This window comes from Pongo pygmaeus, chromosome X, assembly GCF_028885625.2.
Source record: "Pongo pygmaeus isolate AG05252 chromosome X, NHGRI_mPonPyg2-v2.0_pri, whole genome shotgun sequence".
In the NCBI taxonomy this organism is placed as follows: Eukaryota; Metazoa; Chordata; class Mammalia; order Primates; family Hominidae; genus Pongo; species Pongo pygmaeus.
In genome coordinates, this window is record NC_072396.2 from 36,826,528 (window position 1) to 36,845,509 (window position 18,982).

General features: G+C 35.1%; 1 protein-coding gene across 1 annotated transcript in view; it reads left to right on the forward strand.

The window, feature by feature from the left end:
- The window catches only part of CFAP47 (cilia and flagella associated protein 47), a 458,984-nt gene that overhangs the window by 160,580 nt on the left and 279,422 nt on the right, over nt 1-18,982 (forward strand). The window contains exon 30 of the mRNA XM_054473062.2: nt 10,103-10,327. Coding sequence (XP_054329037.1) covers nt 10,103-10,327 — 225 coding nt within the window. The remainder of the gene's footprint in view (nt 1-10,102; nt 10,328-18,982) is intronic.

An 18,982-nucleotide genomic window follows, 5' to 3' on the forward strand; every position in this document is an offset into this window, starting at 1 on the left:
TAATTTTAATTTTGTATTTATTTATTTTATTTATTTATTTATTTATTTATTTATTTATTTTGAGATGGAGTCTCTCTCTGTTACCCAGACTGGAGTGTAGTGGTGCGATCTCGGCTCACTGCAACCTCCGCTTCCCGGGCTCAAGCAGTTCTTCTGCCTCAGCCTCCCAAGTAGCTGAGACTACAGGTGCTTGCCACCATGCCTGGCTAATTTTTGTATTTTTCATAGAGACAGGGTTTCAGTATGTTGGCCAGGCTGGTCTAGAACTCCTGACCTCGTGATCTACCTGCCTTGGCCTCCCAAAGTGCTGGGATTACAGGCATGAGCCACCGTGCCCGGCCTGTTGTTAGTTTTTAATAATTTCAACTTTTATTTTAGATTCAGGGGTACATGTGCAATATACGTGCATATATTGTGTGACGCTGAGGTTTGGAATACAAATAATCCTATCACCCAAATAAAGAGCACAGTACACAACTGTTAGTTTTTCGACACTTGTTTCCTTCCCTCATGTCTCCTTCTGTTAGTCCTGAGTGCCTTTTGTGGCCATCTTTTTGTTCATGAGTACCCAATATTTAGGTCCCACAAGAGAGAGCATGCGGTATTTGGTTTTTTTGTTCCTGTGTTTATTCACTTAAGATAATGTTCCAGCTGCATCCATGTTGCTGCAAATGACATGATTTCATTCTTTTTTATGGTTTCATAGTATTCCATTGTGTATATATACCACATTTTCTTTATCCGGTCCACCATTGATGGGGAACTAGGTTGATTCTATGTCTTTGCTATTGTGAATAGTGCTGTGATGAATATACATGTGCATATGGCTTTTTGGTAGAATGATTTATTTTCTTTTGGATATGTACCCCATAATGGGATTGCTGGGTTGAATGGTATTTCTGTTTTAAGTTCTTTGAGAAATCTCCAAACTGCTTTCCACAGTAGCTGATCTTACTTGCATTCCCACCAATACTATTTAAACATTCACTTTTCTTTTTTTTTCTTTTTTTTTTTAATTATACTTTAAGTTTTAGGGTACATGTGCACAACGTGAAGGTTTGTTACATATGTATACATGTGCCATGTTGGTGTGCCGCACCCCTTAACTCATCCTTTAACATTAGATATATCTCCTAATGCTATCCCTCCCCCCTCCCCCTACCCCACAACAGGCCCCGGTGTGTGATAAACATTCACTTTTCTCTGCAGCCTCACAAACATCTCTTTTTTTGCCTGTTTAGTAATAGCCATTCTGACTGGTGTGAGATGGTATCTCACTGTGAAGTTGATTTGCATTTCTCTGATGTTTAGTAATGTTGAGCACTTTTTCATATATTTGTTGGCCAGTTATATATCTCCTTTTGAAAAGTGTCTGTTTATGTTATTTGCCCACTTTTTAATGGGGTTATTTGTTTTTTGCTTTTGAACGGTTTCAGTTCCTTATAGATTATGGATATTAGGCCTTTGTCAGATGCATAGTTTGCAAATATTTGCTCCCATTCTATAGGTTGTCTGTTTACTCTGTTAATAGTTTCCTTTGCTGTGCAGAAGCCCTTTAGTTTAACTGGTCCCACTTGTCACTTTTTTCTTTTTGTTGCAATTGATTTTGAGGACTTAGACATAACTTCTTTCCCAAGGCCAATGTCCAGAATGGTGATTCCTTGGTTTTCCTCTAGAATTCTTATAGATTGGGACTTTGTATTTAAATCTTTAATCCATCTTGAGTTAATTTTTGTATATGGTGAAAGTTAGGGGTCTAGTTTTAATCGTCTGCAAATGACTAGCCAAGTATCATAGTATCATTTATTGAATATGGAATCCTTTCTCCATTGCTTATTTTTATTGACTGTGTTGAAGGTTAGATGGCTGTAGTTATACAGCTTTATTTCTGGATTCTCTATTCTGTTCTGTCGGTCTTTGTGTCTGTTTTTGTACCAGTACCATCCAATTTTGGTGCCTGTAGCCTTATAGTACAGTTTGAAGTCAGGTAATACAGAGCCTCCAGCTTTTTTTTTTTTTTTTGCTCAGGAGTCATTCGGTTATTTGGGCTTATTTTTGGTTACATATGAATTTTAGAAAAGTTTTTTTATAATTCTTTGAAAAATAGCACTGATAATGTGGTAGAAATAGCAATGAATCTGTAGATTGCTTTGGGCAGTAAGTCCATTTTAACTATATTGATTCTTCCAATCAATGAGCATAAAATGTTTTTCCATTTGTTTGTGTCATCTATGATTTCTTTCAGCAGTGTTTTATAGATCTCCTTGTATAGATCTTTCACTCCCTTGGTCAGATGTATTATTAGGTATTTTATTTTTCTGTGGCTATTGTAAATAGGACTGCCTTCTTGATTTGGCTCTCAGTATGAACATTATTGGTGTATAGAAATGCTACCAATTTTCATACATTGATTTTGTATCTTGAAACTTTACTGAAGTCATTTATCAGTTACAGCAAATCTCTGGGATGCAGCAAAAACATAGTTAAGAGGAAAGTTTATAATGCTAAACACCTACCTCAAAAATTAGAAAGATTCCAAATTGCTGGGTGCAATGGCTCATACCTGTAATTCCAGCACTTTGGGAGGCTGAGGTGGGCGGATTGCCAGAGGTCATGAGTTCAAGACAAGCCTGGCCAACATGGTGAAACCCCATCTCTACAAAAATACAAAAAAATTAGTCAAGCATGGTGGCACACTCCTATAGTCTCAGCTACTAGGGAGGCTGAGGCAGGAGAATTTATTGAACCCATGAGGTGGAGGTTGCAGTGAGCTGAGATCGTGCCACTGCACTCCAGCCTGAATGACAGAGCAAGACTGTCTCAAAAAAAAAAGAAAAAAAAAAAAAGAAAAATCTCAAATTAAACTTCACACATTGAGGCAGTAGAAAAACTACATTTGCTGAGGAGTGCTTTACTTCCAACTATGTGGTCAATTTTGGAATAAGTGCAATGGGGTGCTGAGAAGAATGTATATTCTGTTGATTTGGGGTGGAGAGTTCTGTAGATGTCTATTAGGTCCGCTTGGTGCAGAGCTGAGTTCAAGTCCTGGATATCCTTGTTAATCTTCTGTCTCGTAGATCTGTTTAATATTGACAGTGGGGTGTTAAAGTCTCCCATTATTATTGTGTGGGAGTCTAAGTCTCTTTGTAGTTCTCTAAGGATTTGCTTTATGAATCTGGGTGCTCCTGTATTGGGTGCATATATATTTAAGATAGTTAGCTCTTCTTGTTGAATTGATCCCTTTACCATTATGTAATCGCCTTCTTTGTCTCTTTTGATCTTTGTTGGTTTAAAGTCTGTTTTATCAGAGACTAGGATTGCAACCCCTACTTTTTTTTTGTTTTCCATTTGCTCGATAAATCTTCCTCCATAGCTTTATTTTGAGCCTATGTGTGTCTCTGCACATGAGATGGGTCTCCTGAATACCGCACACTGATGGGTCTTGACTCTTTATCCAATCTGCCAGTCTGTGTCTTTTAATTGGGGCATCTAGCCCGTTTACATTTAAGGTTAATATTGTTATGTGTGAATTTGATCCTGTCATTATGATGTTAGCTGGTTATTTTGTATTGATGGTCTTTACAATTTGGCATGTTTTTGCAGTGGCTGGTACCGGTTGTTCCTTTCCGTGTTTAGTGCTTCCTTCAGGAGCTCTTTTAGGGCAGGCCTGGTGGTGACAAAATCTCTCAGCATTTGCTTGTCTGTAAAGTATTTTATTTCTCCTTCACTTATGAAGTTTAGTTTGGCTGGATATGAAATTCTGGGTTGAAAATTCTTTTCTTTAAGAATATTGAATATTGGCCCCCACTCTCTTCTGGCTTGTAGGGTTTCTGCCAAGAGATCCACTGTTAGTCTGATCGACTTCCCTTTGTGGGTAACCTGACCTTTCTCTCTGGCTGCCCTTAGCATTTTTTCCTTCATTTCCACCTTGGTGAATCTGACAATTATGTGTCTTGGAGTTGCTCTTCTCGAGGAGTATCTTTGTGGTGTTCTCTGTATTTCCTGAATTTGAATGTTGGCCTGCCTTGCTAGGTTGGGGACAGTCTCCTGGTTAATATCCTGCAGAGTGTTTTCCAACTTGGTTCCATTCTCCCCGTCACTTTCAGGTACAGCAGTCAAATGTAGATTTGGTCTTTTCACATAATTCCATATTTCTTGGAGGCTTTGTTTGTTTCTTTTTACTCTTTTTTCTCTAAACTTCTCACTTCATTTCATTAATTTGATCTTCAGTCACTGATACCTTTTCTTCCACTTGATCGAATCAGCTACTGAAGCTTGCGCATGCATCACGTAGTTCTAGTGCCATGGTTTTCAGCTCCGTCTAGTTATTTAAGGTCTTCTCTACACTGTTTGTTCTAGTTAGCCAATCATCTAATCTTTGGTTCAAGATTTTTAGCTTCCTTGAGATGGGTTCGAACATCCTCCTTTAGCTCGGAGAAGTTTGTTATTACTGACTTTCTGAAGCGTACTTCTGTCAAATTGTCAAAGCAACAATGGTGCTGGGAAAACTGGCTAGCCATATGTAGAAAGCTGAAACTGGATCCCTTCCTTACACCTTATACAAAAATTAATTCAAGATGGATTAAAGACTTAAACGTTAGACCTAAAACCTTAAAAACCCTAGAAGAAAACCTAGGCTATACCATTCAGGACATAGGCATGGGCAAGGACTTCATGTCTAAAACACCAAAAGCAATGGCAACAAAAGCCAAAATAGACAAATGAGATCTAATTATACTAAAGCGCTTCTGCATGGCAAAAGAAACTACCATCAGAGTGTACAGGCAACCTACAGAATGGGAGAAAATTTTTGCAGTATACCAATCTGATAAAGGGCTAATATCCAGAATCTACAAAGAACTTAAACAAATTTACAAGAAAAAAATCAAACAACCCCATCAAAAAGTAGGCAAAGGATATGAGCAGACACTTTTCAAAAGAAGACATTTATGCAGCCAACAGACACATGAAATATGCTCATCATCACTGGTCATCAGAGAAATGCAAATCAAAACCACAGTGAGATACCATCTCACACCCGTTAGAATGGCGATCATTAAAAAGTCAGGAAACAAGAGGTACTGGAGAGGATGTGGAGAAACAGGAACGCTTTTACACTGTTGGTGGGACTGTAAACTAGTTCAACCATTGTGGAAGACAGTGTGGCAATTCCTCAAGGATCTAGAACTAGAAATACCATTTGACCCAGCCATCCCATGACTGGGTATATACCCAAAGGATTATAAATCATGCTACTATAAAGACACACGCACATGTATGTTTATTGTGGCACTATTCACAATAGCAAAGACTTGGAACCAACCCAAATGTCCATCAATGATAGACTGGATTAAGAAAATGTGGCACATATGCACCGTGGAATACTATGCAGCCACAAAAAAGGATGAGTTCATGTCCTTTGCAGCGACATGGATGAAGCTGGAAACTATCATTCTGAGCAAACTATCGCAAGGACAGGAAACCAAACACTGCATGTTCTCACTCGTAGGTGGGAACTGAACAATGAGAACACTTGGACATAGGAAGGGGAACATCACACACCGGGGCCTGTTGTGGGGTTGGGGATGGGGGAGGGATAGCATTAGGAGAAATACCTAATGTAAATGATGAATTAATGGGTGCAGCAAACCAACACAGCACATGTATACATATGTAACAAACCTGCACGTTGTGCACATGCACCCTAGAACTTAAAAGTATAATAAAAAAGAAAAACTAGGAAAACTAACCCAAAAGCTAGCAGAAGAAAATAAATTACTAAAATAAGAGCAGAACTGAATGAACTTGAAACTCAAAAATACATGCAAAGAATCAACAAAACGAAAACTTGGTTTTTTGAAAAGATAAACAAGATTGATAGACTACTAGCTAGACTAAGAAAGAAAAAAAGAGAGAATATACAAATAAGCACAATCAAAATCACTAAATGTGGCATTACAACTGATCCCACAGAAATACAAAGGATCCTGAGAGATGTTTATGAACACTTCTGTGCACAAGAACTAGAAAATTTAGAGAATGTGCATAAATTCCTGGAAGCACACAACCTCTCAAGATTGAATCAGGAAGAAATTGAATCCCTGAACAGATCAATATTGATTTCAAAAATTAAATAAGTAATAAAAATCCTACTAACAAAAGCCATGGGCCAAAAGAATTCACAGCCAAATTCTACCAGATATACAAAGAAGAGCTGTTAACAATTATACTGATTCTATTCCAAAAAATCAAGGAGGAAAGACTCCTCCCTAACACACTCTTGGAAGCCAGCATCACTGTTATAACAAAACCTGGCAGAGACACATTGAAAAAAGAAAACTACAGGCCAATATTCCTGATGAACATAGATGTAAAAATCCTTAATAAAATATTAGAAAACTGAATCCAGTAGCACATCGAAATGCTAATTCACGATGATCAAGTAGGCTTCATTCCTGGGATGCAAGGTTGATTCAACACACACTAATTAATCAATGATTCACCACATATAACGATTTAAAAACAAAAACTGTGTGATCATCTCAATAGATGTGATAAAAGCCTTCAATAATATCCAACATCCCTTCATGATAAAAAATCTCAACAGAGTCACCAGCAAAGGAACATACCTGAAAATAACAAGAGCCATCTATGACAGCCAATATCATACTGAATGGGCATAAGCTGGAACCATTTCCCTTGAGTACTAGAACAAAACATGGATGCCCACTCTGACCACTGCTATTCAAAATAGTATGAGAAGTCCTTTTCAGAGCAAGCAGACAAGAGAAAGAAAGAAAAGGCATCCAAATAAAAGAAGTCTTACTTCTATCTTCACTGATGTTATGATTTTATGCTTAGAAAACCCTAGTTTTATTTTTATTTTTTTTAGGAACCTCCATAATGTTTCCTATATCACTGTACTAATTTACCTTCCTACCAGAAGTGTGCAAGGGTTCCCTTTTCTCCACATCTTCTCCAAAACTTGTTATTGTTCATATTTCTTATAAGTCAATTTAACAGGCGTGAGATAATATCTCATTGGGATTTTAATTTGCACTTCCTTTATAATTAATGACTTTGGGCATCAATCAGTCTGTTTTCAGTTCCTAGAAGCCCTTAGGTATTATTTCTTTTTTGCTCTTCCCCAAATCACCAGAAGATAGAAGTAGTCCTTGAAATAGACAAGAAAACACAATTTATGTTTCAGAGATAATCACAGAAAATGTAGTAAATATTATAGTCAATTCTTTTCAAGCTGGGTGAATTGTAGAAATAACATTTTCTTTAAACACCGCTGGGAAGATCTCTAAGCAACTAATCATAGAGTCATTTGAATCGTACTGGAAGTCCCACTTATTCTGAGAGAAGTAATTGCAGTACATATAGGTGCTGTCCCAGGATTCCGCTCTAGCATGAAGCTTCCTGCAGCTGCCACATACAATTAACACATCCTAGAATTCCAGTCAGGAAGCTTAAGGGGAAGCTTAAGGAAAGCTTGTTCCAAAGCTAACTATTCCGTCCCAGAGGCTCTCATTTAGTATAATACATAGAATCTTATAGAAAATCAAATCCATCCAGTAGAATGTTTTATCTTTCATAAAAAGAGGATCTGAAATGAGGAAAATATTTCCTCTATGCCTCCATTTTCTCATCTGTAAAAAAGGAGATAATGATAATACCTAACCAATACAGTTGTTGTAACATTTATGAGATAATATATTTAATGCATGTCAGAGCAGACCTTAGGACCTAGTAAGTCTTCAGTAAATCTTAGCTATTATTAATAAATTTAATTAGGATTATGTTAATATAGTTATGTATTTCTAATTTCATTAATCATATTCACCAACTCTTCTCGTATTTGGCAGTAGAGAGTCAGTTTAAAACTCATCATTTTCAAGAGAGCACTTTTCCAAATTATGTTTTATTAATAATATTTCACCTTTCCTTTGCAGGATGTTTCCCCAGCTTGATTCAGGAACATTTGACTTTTATTTATATATATATATATATACATACACATACACACACACACATATGTGCATACATACATATAGATGTAGTATACTTACATGCATGTATACATGTATGTATGTATACACATATGTGTATATGTACTTATATATTATATATGTATTTATATATATACACACATATATATAGCATAGCATGCTTTTCTCTTTGCAGCTTTGAGCTGCTGGCAAGCTCACTGATAAATTTAATAGTATTAAAGTGAAGTGTCACCTCCATTTCTGGGCATCTTGCCCATTCATACTGTAAACAGTGTCCAACAAAGTCATAGAAACTTGACTTTAGATTCAAGCTAAGTATTAAAATGAAAATGACTATAATAACTCATTCTAGTTATGTTCCTTGAATTCTTACTTTTGCACACTAGTATAACAATAATGAGATATTCTACAATTCTTATTTTTAAAAGAGTTTTATTTGTTAATCATTTTACTGCATGTTTGCTGGTGATAGTGATGGGTGAGACTTTTGAATATTTTCAATCTCCAAATAGGGGATTCTCATAATTGAAAAATAAACAAAATCCTTTAACATATTAATATATATGTAAGAGCAAAATGAATATAGTTAAACTATATATAGGCAACTATGGAGTTATTAAACAATAATGATTTAATAATGTTTAATACTATTATTTTTATTTAATTATGGTTTTTAATCAGTTCATATTTGCCTATATATTTATCAACATCATTGTTCTTTTTTTTGCATCATTAGTCTTGCAGGTAGGATGATTTTTATTTTCTCAAATGTTGCAGTATGAATTCTATGACCTATATTTCATTGCAGTAATTTTGTTTTTATTTGATTTAATCTACTGTTAGGCTCATCCATTGATTTCTTAATTTTATTTATTCAGATTTTTATTTGTGAATGCTCCATTAGTCAAATTTTATATAATTTATTGTTCCATGGCAAAATTATCAATTTTGAACGTAGTACATATGGTTAGTTTAAAACCTGTGTCTTACAACTATAATACCTGGGATCCCTGAGTGTCTATTTTTATTGCTAATTGTTCCTTTTAATTTGCATTAATCTTGACCAATAGTGGTATTAATTTTCTCCATAAAATATTTGTTTCTTTGCTGGTAACTTCAGTATACACTAGCTCTATCATACCCATTACTTATGAAGAAACTGAGGAACAGAAAAGTCAAGTAACTTTTATAATGTCATGCAATAAGTGGAAGAGCCATGTTTTGAGCAGTGGTAGTCTATTTCTTGCCCAGTGGAATGTATTTTCTTCTGTGTGAACTTCCTATCTACCAAAGTGGGTAACTGCCATTCGAAATGGCCTCGGGTACTTATTTGTCAATCTAAGCAAGTGATACATCTGTGACTCTCATTGCTAACAATTAGACAATGTGGTGTGAGATATTTAATAAATTATAGACAGCAAGAATAGTGGTAATTTTTAACTTCATTAAAAGTCAGTATGCATCACAACCTTGTGCAATATTACTAGGAATTAGAGATTGCAGTATCTTATTTAAAGAACAGAGGAATATATGTTATCTGTGGGCTTTATCTTTAAAATGAAAATCCCTGCTTATTAAGCCAATGTGCAGGATTTGCCCTTCTAAGCATTAAAATACAAATACTGAGAAAATGTGTGTACATTATTTTTGTATATACATGTGTGATAAACATTTGAAATCTATCTTGGAAACTATTATAGACCTTTTTATCTCCAATTTATATCATGCAAAATTGAGCTCAGTGAGTTTAGATAGCTTGCCATACTCACTCAGCTAGTAGGTGATGGGTTTAAATTCATCTCTATTCTGTTTCTCAAGATCCAATCTATTCATAATCTAATACTTCAGATTTGACAGTTGCAACATTAGATAATTATGTGTGTTTAAATGAGATACTGGAAATCTATGATAATATTTAACAAATCTTTTTTGACCAACAAATGGTAGCCTAGTGAAGTGTATTATGGAGTTTCTTACTTAGTTGATTTTAATAGAGTTTCATTTAGTCATTGAATTGAACATTTTTTTTTTTCCCCCATACTATAACATTTTGAGACTGTTTTTAATTTAAAGTCTTTTTCTCATAGGGATGTATGTAAAATGCAATTCTACTCATCAACCTCGCCACCCCAAAAGTTTTCCAGACAGAATGACTTTTCCAAATATAATAAGACCATTTATGATGTGCTGCTCCATTTGAGTGGAAAAATGCCACCTGGAATTAATTCAAGTCAATCTTTACCTGTAGATAACCATGAAAAAAGGGTAATTCAACTTCATTTGCAACACTCCTCACTTCTGGACTTTCTCAAGTAAGTGCCTGGATGTGCTCATATAAGCATGTAACTCTGGCTTGGATAGTTAGATAAATGAGCAGATAGATAGACTTTGATATTATTTTTCTTTTTAACCAAATACACACACACACACATATATACATATACACACACACACACACACACACATATATATATGTATGGTAAAGTATATATATATCTCACACATTTTGAGAAATATGTAATGTTTAATAGCCAATAAGCATTTTATGATGTATTGGATTTTTAATCTAAGGCAATCATTCTTACACTTTATCATGCATCAAAATCACTGAGAGGGTCTGTTAAAACAACAGTTTACTGACCCTTATCCATTGAGTTTTTCAAAGTTAATTTTCATTTATAATAAGTTTCAAGGTGATACTGATATTTCTGATCCATTACCTCATTTTGAAAATCCTGGTCTACAGCAAATATATAAATCCATTTAGCTAAAAAGGGATGAAACCAACAAGCTTTATTTCTCAGACTATTATTAGTGTCATCTCAATTTATGGGTACTGTGGACTTTTAGTCTGCATATGTAAAGTCTTTTAATATTAAAATAGTAGGCAGACGAAAGGAATTTTAAATGGTTGATGCAAAAGATAGGAAAAATAATTGTCATAATATCTGTGTTCCTCTGCAAAGATTAAATGGCAAGTCGCCAAGAAATGGAAAAACAATGTACATTTACATTCTGAGAAGAGTACTGGTGAATTTACATTGCTTCTTTAGCCTGCGCTTGCAACATCCATGTACACTGAAACATCCCACATCCATAGGCAGTAATTTATTTAGCATTGAGTTGAACATGTTATTACTCCCTCTTCCATGCTCCTATACAATTAAAATGGCATTTATTACTTGTAATTATTTATGTAATATGGTTAATATATTTTTAGATATATTATTGTGATTTTCTCTTTTGCTTCTTTGTTTATGGAATCTGCTCCATAGTTGCTCAGAGATGTTCATCTATCCTAGCAGGAATAGAGATGGAGTGGCAGAATAATCTGTACAACAAACCCCCATGATACAAGTTTGCCTGTATAACAAACCTGCATATGTACTATTGAACTTAAAATTTAAATAAAAAAAGAATTAGAAATAATATAATGTGAATCACATGACACATAGTAGATTGTTATTGTTATTGTTGTTAAATGAAATGAATTATGGCCTAAGGCTTTCACATGCTTAGATATTTCCTTAAACTATTCCAATATAGTAACCACTAGTGACATACTGAAACTGATTCTTGTGATATCACTATCACTGAAATGGAATATTTATTTTAAAAATCCATTTTATGAGTAATAAATGTCTTGTTGACATAAAAATGTCAGAAAGCCAGTATTTATCAATTATATCCTCACATGTATTAGATTGAATGGAAACTTTATTTAAATTTTAATAAGTTTATGATAGAAAGCACATAGCTTTTAATTTTACCACTTCCTACTTTTGGTCCTCAATAATTGATTCAATAAGGTAAGTGCTCTAATTCAATAAGTCCAAAACCTGAATGCATTTTTTTCAGAAAGTTAGTTTTACTCTGAAAATATAATAAATATTAACTGTGAGCAAAAGAAGGAGGCTTACATACTTCAGTCAATCCTGATTGTATGTATATAATGGAAATCAAACAAACTTTGTGACAGCATCATTAAACTCTATGGAACTTGCAATCGTTGTGTTATTCTTGTAGAATTCTTTTTGGCACAGCTCCCAGTAGTGTTGACATTAACATGGGTCATTTGTGTTATGACATTTTATGATGTGAGGATGCAGGTATGGAAGAATAATTTTGATATTAAAGCCACGCCATTCAGATTTATTTGCTCTTTATCTGCAAATACATGCCTATCAGGATATGTTGACTGTGATAAAATGACTTAACATTTAGAAAGTGACAGTATGGTTAATAAAATTGGGTCATTAATTCAAGATATGTGCATATGTTTCATCATGGAAATATATGTATTCAAATACAAAATAATCACAAATGTTATCAGCTTCCCCATTTAAATTTGATAATACAGTAGGTAAGAACTTTTGTACACGTCAAATATCTACTCTGCAATAAATGAGCAACTTATGTTTAGGGATTAAGCTAGAATTTTTTAAGAAACAAATTTTTTGGAGATTAAGTTTAGCATTTAATAACTAATTGCACCTAATTATGTTTTGATCCACCCAATGCGAACTTGGAAAAAATATTCAAATAAAAAACCTAGTATGTAAAATTTTAATCAAATCAATTAGGAAAGTCAACTTTTTATAAAACTACTGACAAGACGTAAAATCTACTGATAAGACATAAAGGTAAATATTGTCTTATGCACTGATGAAGTTAGGCCTTGAGGTACATTCAAAATGAAAAGCATAAAACAAGTCTTCATAACAGTCTCAGCCTTTAAAATGAAAAAAATGCATTTTTCTTGTCCTCAGTTTTACCTAGGGTTTACTCTCTGGTGGATACTTTGGAATACTCAAATAAATAACATGTAGGCTCCCTCCTCAAGAATTTCCCATTTTAATGGTTCCCTGATATTTTCCTCCAGTTCTAAGTAACATTTGATAGAAGTGACCACTTACATACTGAAATTCTGTCTTGGCTTTGGGCGCAAGAAAATATTACAGTTTCTTCATATGCCTCTGAGTTGTATGTTTTGTTTTACTCTAGAGGATTTCAACTTAATGGAGACATCGTCTCATTGCATTTCTACATAGGCTGTAGGTTGGCTAATCTTGCTGAGGAGTGGTGTTATGTAAAATTACATCTTATTTAAATCTATACCAATTTGACTAATGAAGATTCACAGAAGTAATGTGCATGAGGACAGGAGTTGTGTGAAAATCAAAAAGAAAGTTTTATGTTTTATTTCCCAACAAAGGAACTTTATGTAGGCAGTATGATTTCTTCTACTAACTTAGACTGACCCAGGGCCATGTCAAACTTAACTCTAGAACAGTGGACACTGCCTCCACCCAAGAAGAGTTCCCTTCCTCACTTCTATTTTCTCAGTCATCTGCACCATCTTCAAGGTTTGAGTTTTCAGAATCATCTTAAGCCTCCATTTTCCTTTTTCTTTTTCCAACTTCTCTGTAATCACAAGACTGCAAATTCTGAGGGTATTTCCAGAATTGAGAACTAGATGTAGGATTCTTTCCTATCAAATGTTTATTGGTGAGTGGTGTTCTAAGTTCACTAACTGAGTTAGACCTGAATATCTGAATCTCCGTTAGGAAATATTTGCCACAAAATACTAGATTTCTACACAGTGGCTCTGATGGTGATGGATATTCATATGAAGAGTTTGGCTAAAATTATTTCAATGAATTTGACAATGAAAAAATTATATATAAAAACATAAATGTGGCAAATTATATGCATATAAATATGTACATACATAGGCTTTAAAATGTATTAAATGACATAAATATTTACTGCTTCAAATATGCTACTGCAAGAATACATGATCAGAGTCTACAATTTTTGGATATTCTCTTTAGAATAAATAGATAATGAATTACCTTATACAAGCTTTCTATATTTAGGCATTTGTGGTTATAGGTACTCAATAAACCTTGGATGACTAGTGATCTCTCTGTTAGATGTTTTATTGTATTCAAACATTTCCAGATATTTTATTCAATTTTATAATATAACAGGAATAAAATGATTACTGCATTGACACAAATCCAATTCATAAAACTCTTTATGTTTTGTTACCATGTAGGGATTGATGTAGCTGATTATAGGTCTAAGTAAGTTCTTTCTCATTTATCAAGTTCTTTAAAGAAAACATCATAGGCACATTTTAGAATTAAGGGAAGTTTTAAAAGTTAACTATATAACTTTTATTTTATTTTTTTACTTTTTATTTTAAATTTTGGGGGTACATAGTATGTGCATGAGATATTTTGATACAGGCATGCAATGCATAATAATCTCATCACAGAAGATAGGGTATTAATCACCTTATCCTTTGTGTTACAAATAATCTATGTATACTATCATTATTTTAAAATGAAAAATTAAATTATTATTGACTAGAGTCACTCTGTTGTGCTATCCAATACTACACTTTATTCATTAATTATAATGATTTTTCATATCCATTACTTATCCCCACTTCCCCCTCACCCCCTGACTATCCTTCCCAGCCTCTGGTAACTATCCTTCTCTTCTCTATCTCCATGTCTTCAATTGTTTTGTTTTAGATCCCACAAATAATTGAGAACATCTGACTTTGGTCTTTCTGTGCTTGGCTTATTTCACTTAATATAATTACCTCCAGGTTAATACATGTTCTTGCAAATGACTGAATCTTTTTCTTTTTGATGGCTGAATAGTACTCCATTGTGTATTTGTATGACATTTTCTTTATCTATTCATCTGTTGATGGACCTACGGTGGCTTCCAAATCTTGGCTATTGTGAACAAACCTGCACAAATGTGGGAGTGAAGATATCTCTTCAAAATATTGATTTCCTTTCTTTTTTTTTTTCTTTTTATTATTATTATTATTATACTTTAGGCTCTATGGTACATGTGCGCAACATGCAGGTAAGTTACATATGTATACATGTGCCATGCTGGTGCGCTGCACCCACCAACTCGTCATCTAGCATTAGGTATATCTCCCAATGCTATCCCTCCCCCCTCCCCCCACCCCACAACAGTCCCTGAAGTGTGATGTTCCCCTTCCTGTGTCCATGTGTTCTCATTGTTCAATTCCCACCTATGAGTGAGAATATGCGGTGTTTGGTTTTTTGTTCTTGCGATAGTTTACTGAGAATGATGATTTCCAATTTCATCCATGTCCCTACAAAGGACATGAACTCATCATTTTTTTATGGCTGCATAGTATTCCATGCTTTATATGTGCCACATATTCTTAATCCAGTCTATCATTGTTGGACATTTGGGTTGGTTCCAAGTCTTTGCTATTGTGAATAATGCGGCAATAAACATACATGTGCATGTGTCTTTATAGCAGCATGATTTATAGTCCTTTGGGTATATACCCAGTAATGGGATGGCTGGGTCAAATGGAATTTCTAGTTCTAGATCCCTGAGGAATCGCCACACTGACTTCCACGAGGGTTGAACTAGTTTACACTCCCACCAACAGTGTAAAAGTGTTCCTATTTCTCCACATCCTCTCCAGCACCTGTTGTTTCCTGACTTTTTAATGATTGCCATTCTAACTGGTGTGCGATGGTATCTCATTGTGGTTTTGATTTGCATTTCTCTGATGGCCAGTGATGGTGAGCATTTTTTCATGTGTTTTTTGGCTGCATAAATGTCTTCTTTGAGAAGTGTCTGTTCATGTCCTTCGTCCACTTTTTGATGGGGTTGTTTGTTTTTTTCTTGTAAATTTGTTGGAGTTCATTGTAGATTCTGGATATTAGCCCTTTGTCAGATGAGTAGGTTGCAAAAATTTTCTCCCATTTTGTAGGTTGCCTGTTCACTCTGACGGTAGTTTCCTTTGCTGTGCAGAAGCTCTTTAGTTTAATTAGATCCCATTTGTCAATTTTGGCTTTTGTTGCCATTGCTTTTGGTGTTTTCGACATGAAGTCCTTGCCCATGCCTATGTCCTGAATGGTAATGCCTAGGTTTTCTTCTAGGGTTTTTATGGTTTTAGGTCTAACATTTAAGTCTTTAATCCATCTTGAATTGATTTTTGTATAAGGTGTAAGGAAGGGATCCAGTTTCAGCTTTCTGCATATGGCTAGCCAGTTTTCCCAGTACCATTTATTAAATAGGGAATCCTTTCCCCATTTCTTGTTTTTGTCAGGTTTGTCAAAGATCAGATAGTTGTAGATATGTGGCATTATTTCTGACGGCTCTGTTCTGTTCCATTGATCTATATCTCTGTTTTGGTACCAGTACCATGCTGTTTTGGTTACTGTAGCCTTGTAGTATAGTTTGAAGTCAGGTAGTGTGATGCCTCCAGCTTTGTTCTTTTGGCTTAGGATTGACTTGGCGATGCGGGCTCTTTTTTGGTTCCACATGAACTTTCAAGTAGTTTTTTCCAATTCTGTGAAGAAAGTCATTGGTAACTTGATGGGGATGGCATTGAATCTGTAAATTACCTTGGGAAGGGTGGCCATTTTCATGATATTGATTCTTCCTACCCATGAGCATGGAATGTTCTTCCATTTGTTTGTATCCTCTTTTATTTCCTTGAGCAGTGGTTTGTAGTTCTCCTTGAAGAGGTCCTTCACATCCCTTGTAAGTTGGATTCCTAGGTATTTTATTCTCTTTGAAGCAATTGTGAATGGGAGTTCACTCATGATTTGGCTCTCTGTTTGTCTGTTATTGATGTATAAGAATGCTTGTGATTTTTGTACATTGATTTTGTATCCTGAGAGTTTGCTGAATTTGCTTATCAGCTTAAGGAGATTTTGGGCTGAGACAATGGGGTTTTCTAGATATACTATCATGTCATCTGCAAACAGGGACAATTTGACTTCCTCTTTTCCTAATTGAATACCCTTGATTTCCTTCTCTTGCCTAATTGCCCTGGCCAGAACTTCCAACACTATGTTGAATAGAAGTGGTGAGAGAGGGCATCCCTGTCTTGTGCCAGTTTTCAAAGGGAATGCTTCCAGTTTTTGCCCATTCAATATGATATTGGCTGTGGGTTTGTCATAAATAGCTCTTATTATTTTGAGATACGTCCCATCAATACCTAATTTATTGAGAGTTTTTAGCATGAAGGGTTGTTGAATTTTGTCAAAGGCCTTTTCTGCATCTATTGAGATAATCATGTGGTTTTTGTCTTTGGTTCTGTTTATATGCTGGATTATATTTATTGATTTGCGTATATTGAACCAGCCTTGCATCCCAGGGATGAAGCCCACTTGATCATGGTGGATAAGCTTTTTGATGTGCTGCTGGATTCAGTTTGCCAGTATTTTATTGAGGAGTTTTGCATCAATGTTCATCAAGGATATTGGTCTACAATTCTGTTTTTTTGTTGTGTCTCTGCCAGGCTTTGGTATCAGGATGATGCTGGCCTCATAAAATGAGTTAGGGAGGATTCCCTCTTTTTCTATTGATTGGAATAGTTTCAGAAGGAATGGTACCAGCTCCTCCTTGTACCTCTGGTAGAATTTGGCTGTGAACCCATCTGGTCCTGGACTTTTTTTGGTTGGTAAGCTATTGATTATTGCCACAATTTCAGCTCCTGTTATTGGTCTATTCAGAGATTCAACTTCTTCCTGGTTTAGTCTTGGGAGGGTGTATATGTTGAGGAAATTATCCATTTCTTCTAGATTTTCTAGTTTATTTGCGTAGAGGTGTTTGTAATATTCTCTGATGGTAGTTTGTATTTCTGTGGGATCGGTGGTGATATCCCCTTTATCATTTTTTATTGCATCTATTTGATTCTTCTCTCTTTTTTTCTTTATTAATCTTGCTAGCGGTCTATCAATTTTGTTGATCCTTTCAAAAAACCAGCTCATGGATTCATTGATTTTTTGAAGGGTTTTTTGTGTCTCTATTTCCTTCAGTTCTGCTCTGATTTTAGTTATTTCTTGCCTTCTGCTAGCTTTTGAATGTGTTTGCTCTTGCTTTTCTAGTTCTTTTAATTGTGATGTTAGGGTGTCAATTTTGGATCTTTCCTGCTTTCTCTTGTGGGCATTTAGTGCTATAAATTTCCCTCTACACACTGCTTTGAATGCATCCCAGAGATTCTGGTATGTTGTGTCTTGGTTCTCGTTGGTTTCAAAGAACATCTTTATTTCTGCCTTCATTTCGTTATGTACCCAGTAGTCATTCAGGAGCAGGTTGTTCAGTTTCCACGTAGTTGAGCGGTTTTGAGTGAGATTCTTAATCCTGAGTTCTAGCTTGATTGCACTGTGATCTGAGAGATAGTTTGTTATAATTTCTATTCTTTTACATTTATTGAGGAGAGCTTTACTTCCAAGTATATGGTCAATTTTGGAATAGGTGTGGTGTGGTGCTGAAAAAAATGTATATTCTGTTGATTTGGGGTGTAGAGTTCTGTAGATGTCTATTAGGTCCGCTTGGTGCAGAGCTGAGTTCAATTCCTGGGTATCCTTGTTGACTTTCTGTCTCGTTGATCTGTCTAATGTTGACAGTGGGGTGTTGAAGTCTCCCATTATTAATGTGTGGGAGTCTAAGTCTCTTTGTAGGTCACTCAGGACTTGCTTTATGAATCTGGGTGCTCCTGTATGGGGTGCATATATATTTAGGATAGTTAGCTCTTCTTGTTGAATTAATCCCTTTACCATTATGTAATGGCCTTCTTTGTCTCTTTTGATCTTTGGTGGTTTAAAGTCTGTTTTATCAGAGACTAGGATTGCAACCCCTGCCTTTTTTTGTTTTCCATTTGCTTGGTAGATCTTCCTCCATCCTTTTATTTTGAGCCTATGTGTGTCTCTGCACGTGAGATGGGTTTCCTGAATACAGCACACTGATGGGTCTTGAGTCTTTATCCAATTTGCCAGTCTATGTCTTTGTATTGGAGCATTTAGTCCATTTACATTTAAAGTTAATATTGTTATGTGTGAATTTGATCCTGTCATTATGATGTTAGCTGGTTATTTTGCTCGTTAGTTGATGCAGTCTCTTCCTAGTCTCGATGGTCTTTACATTTCGGTATGATTTTG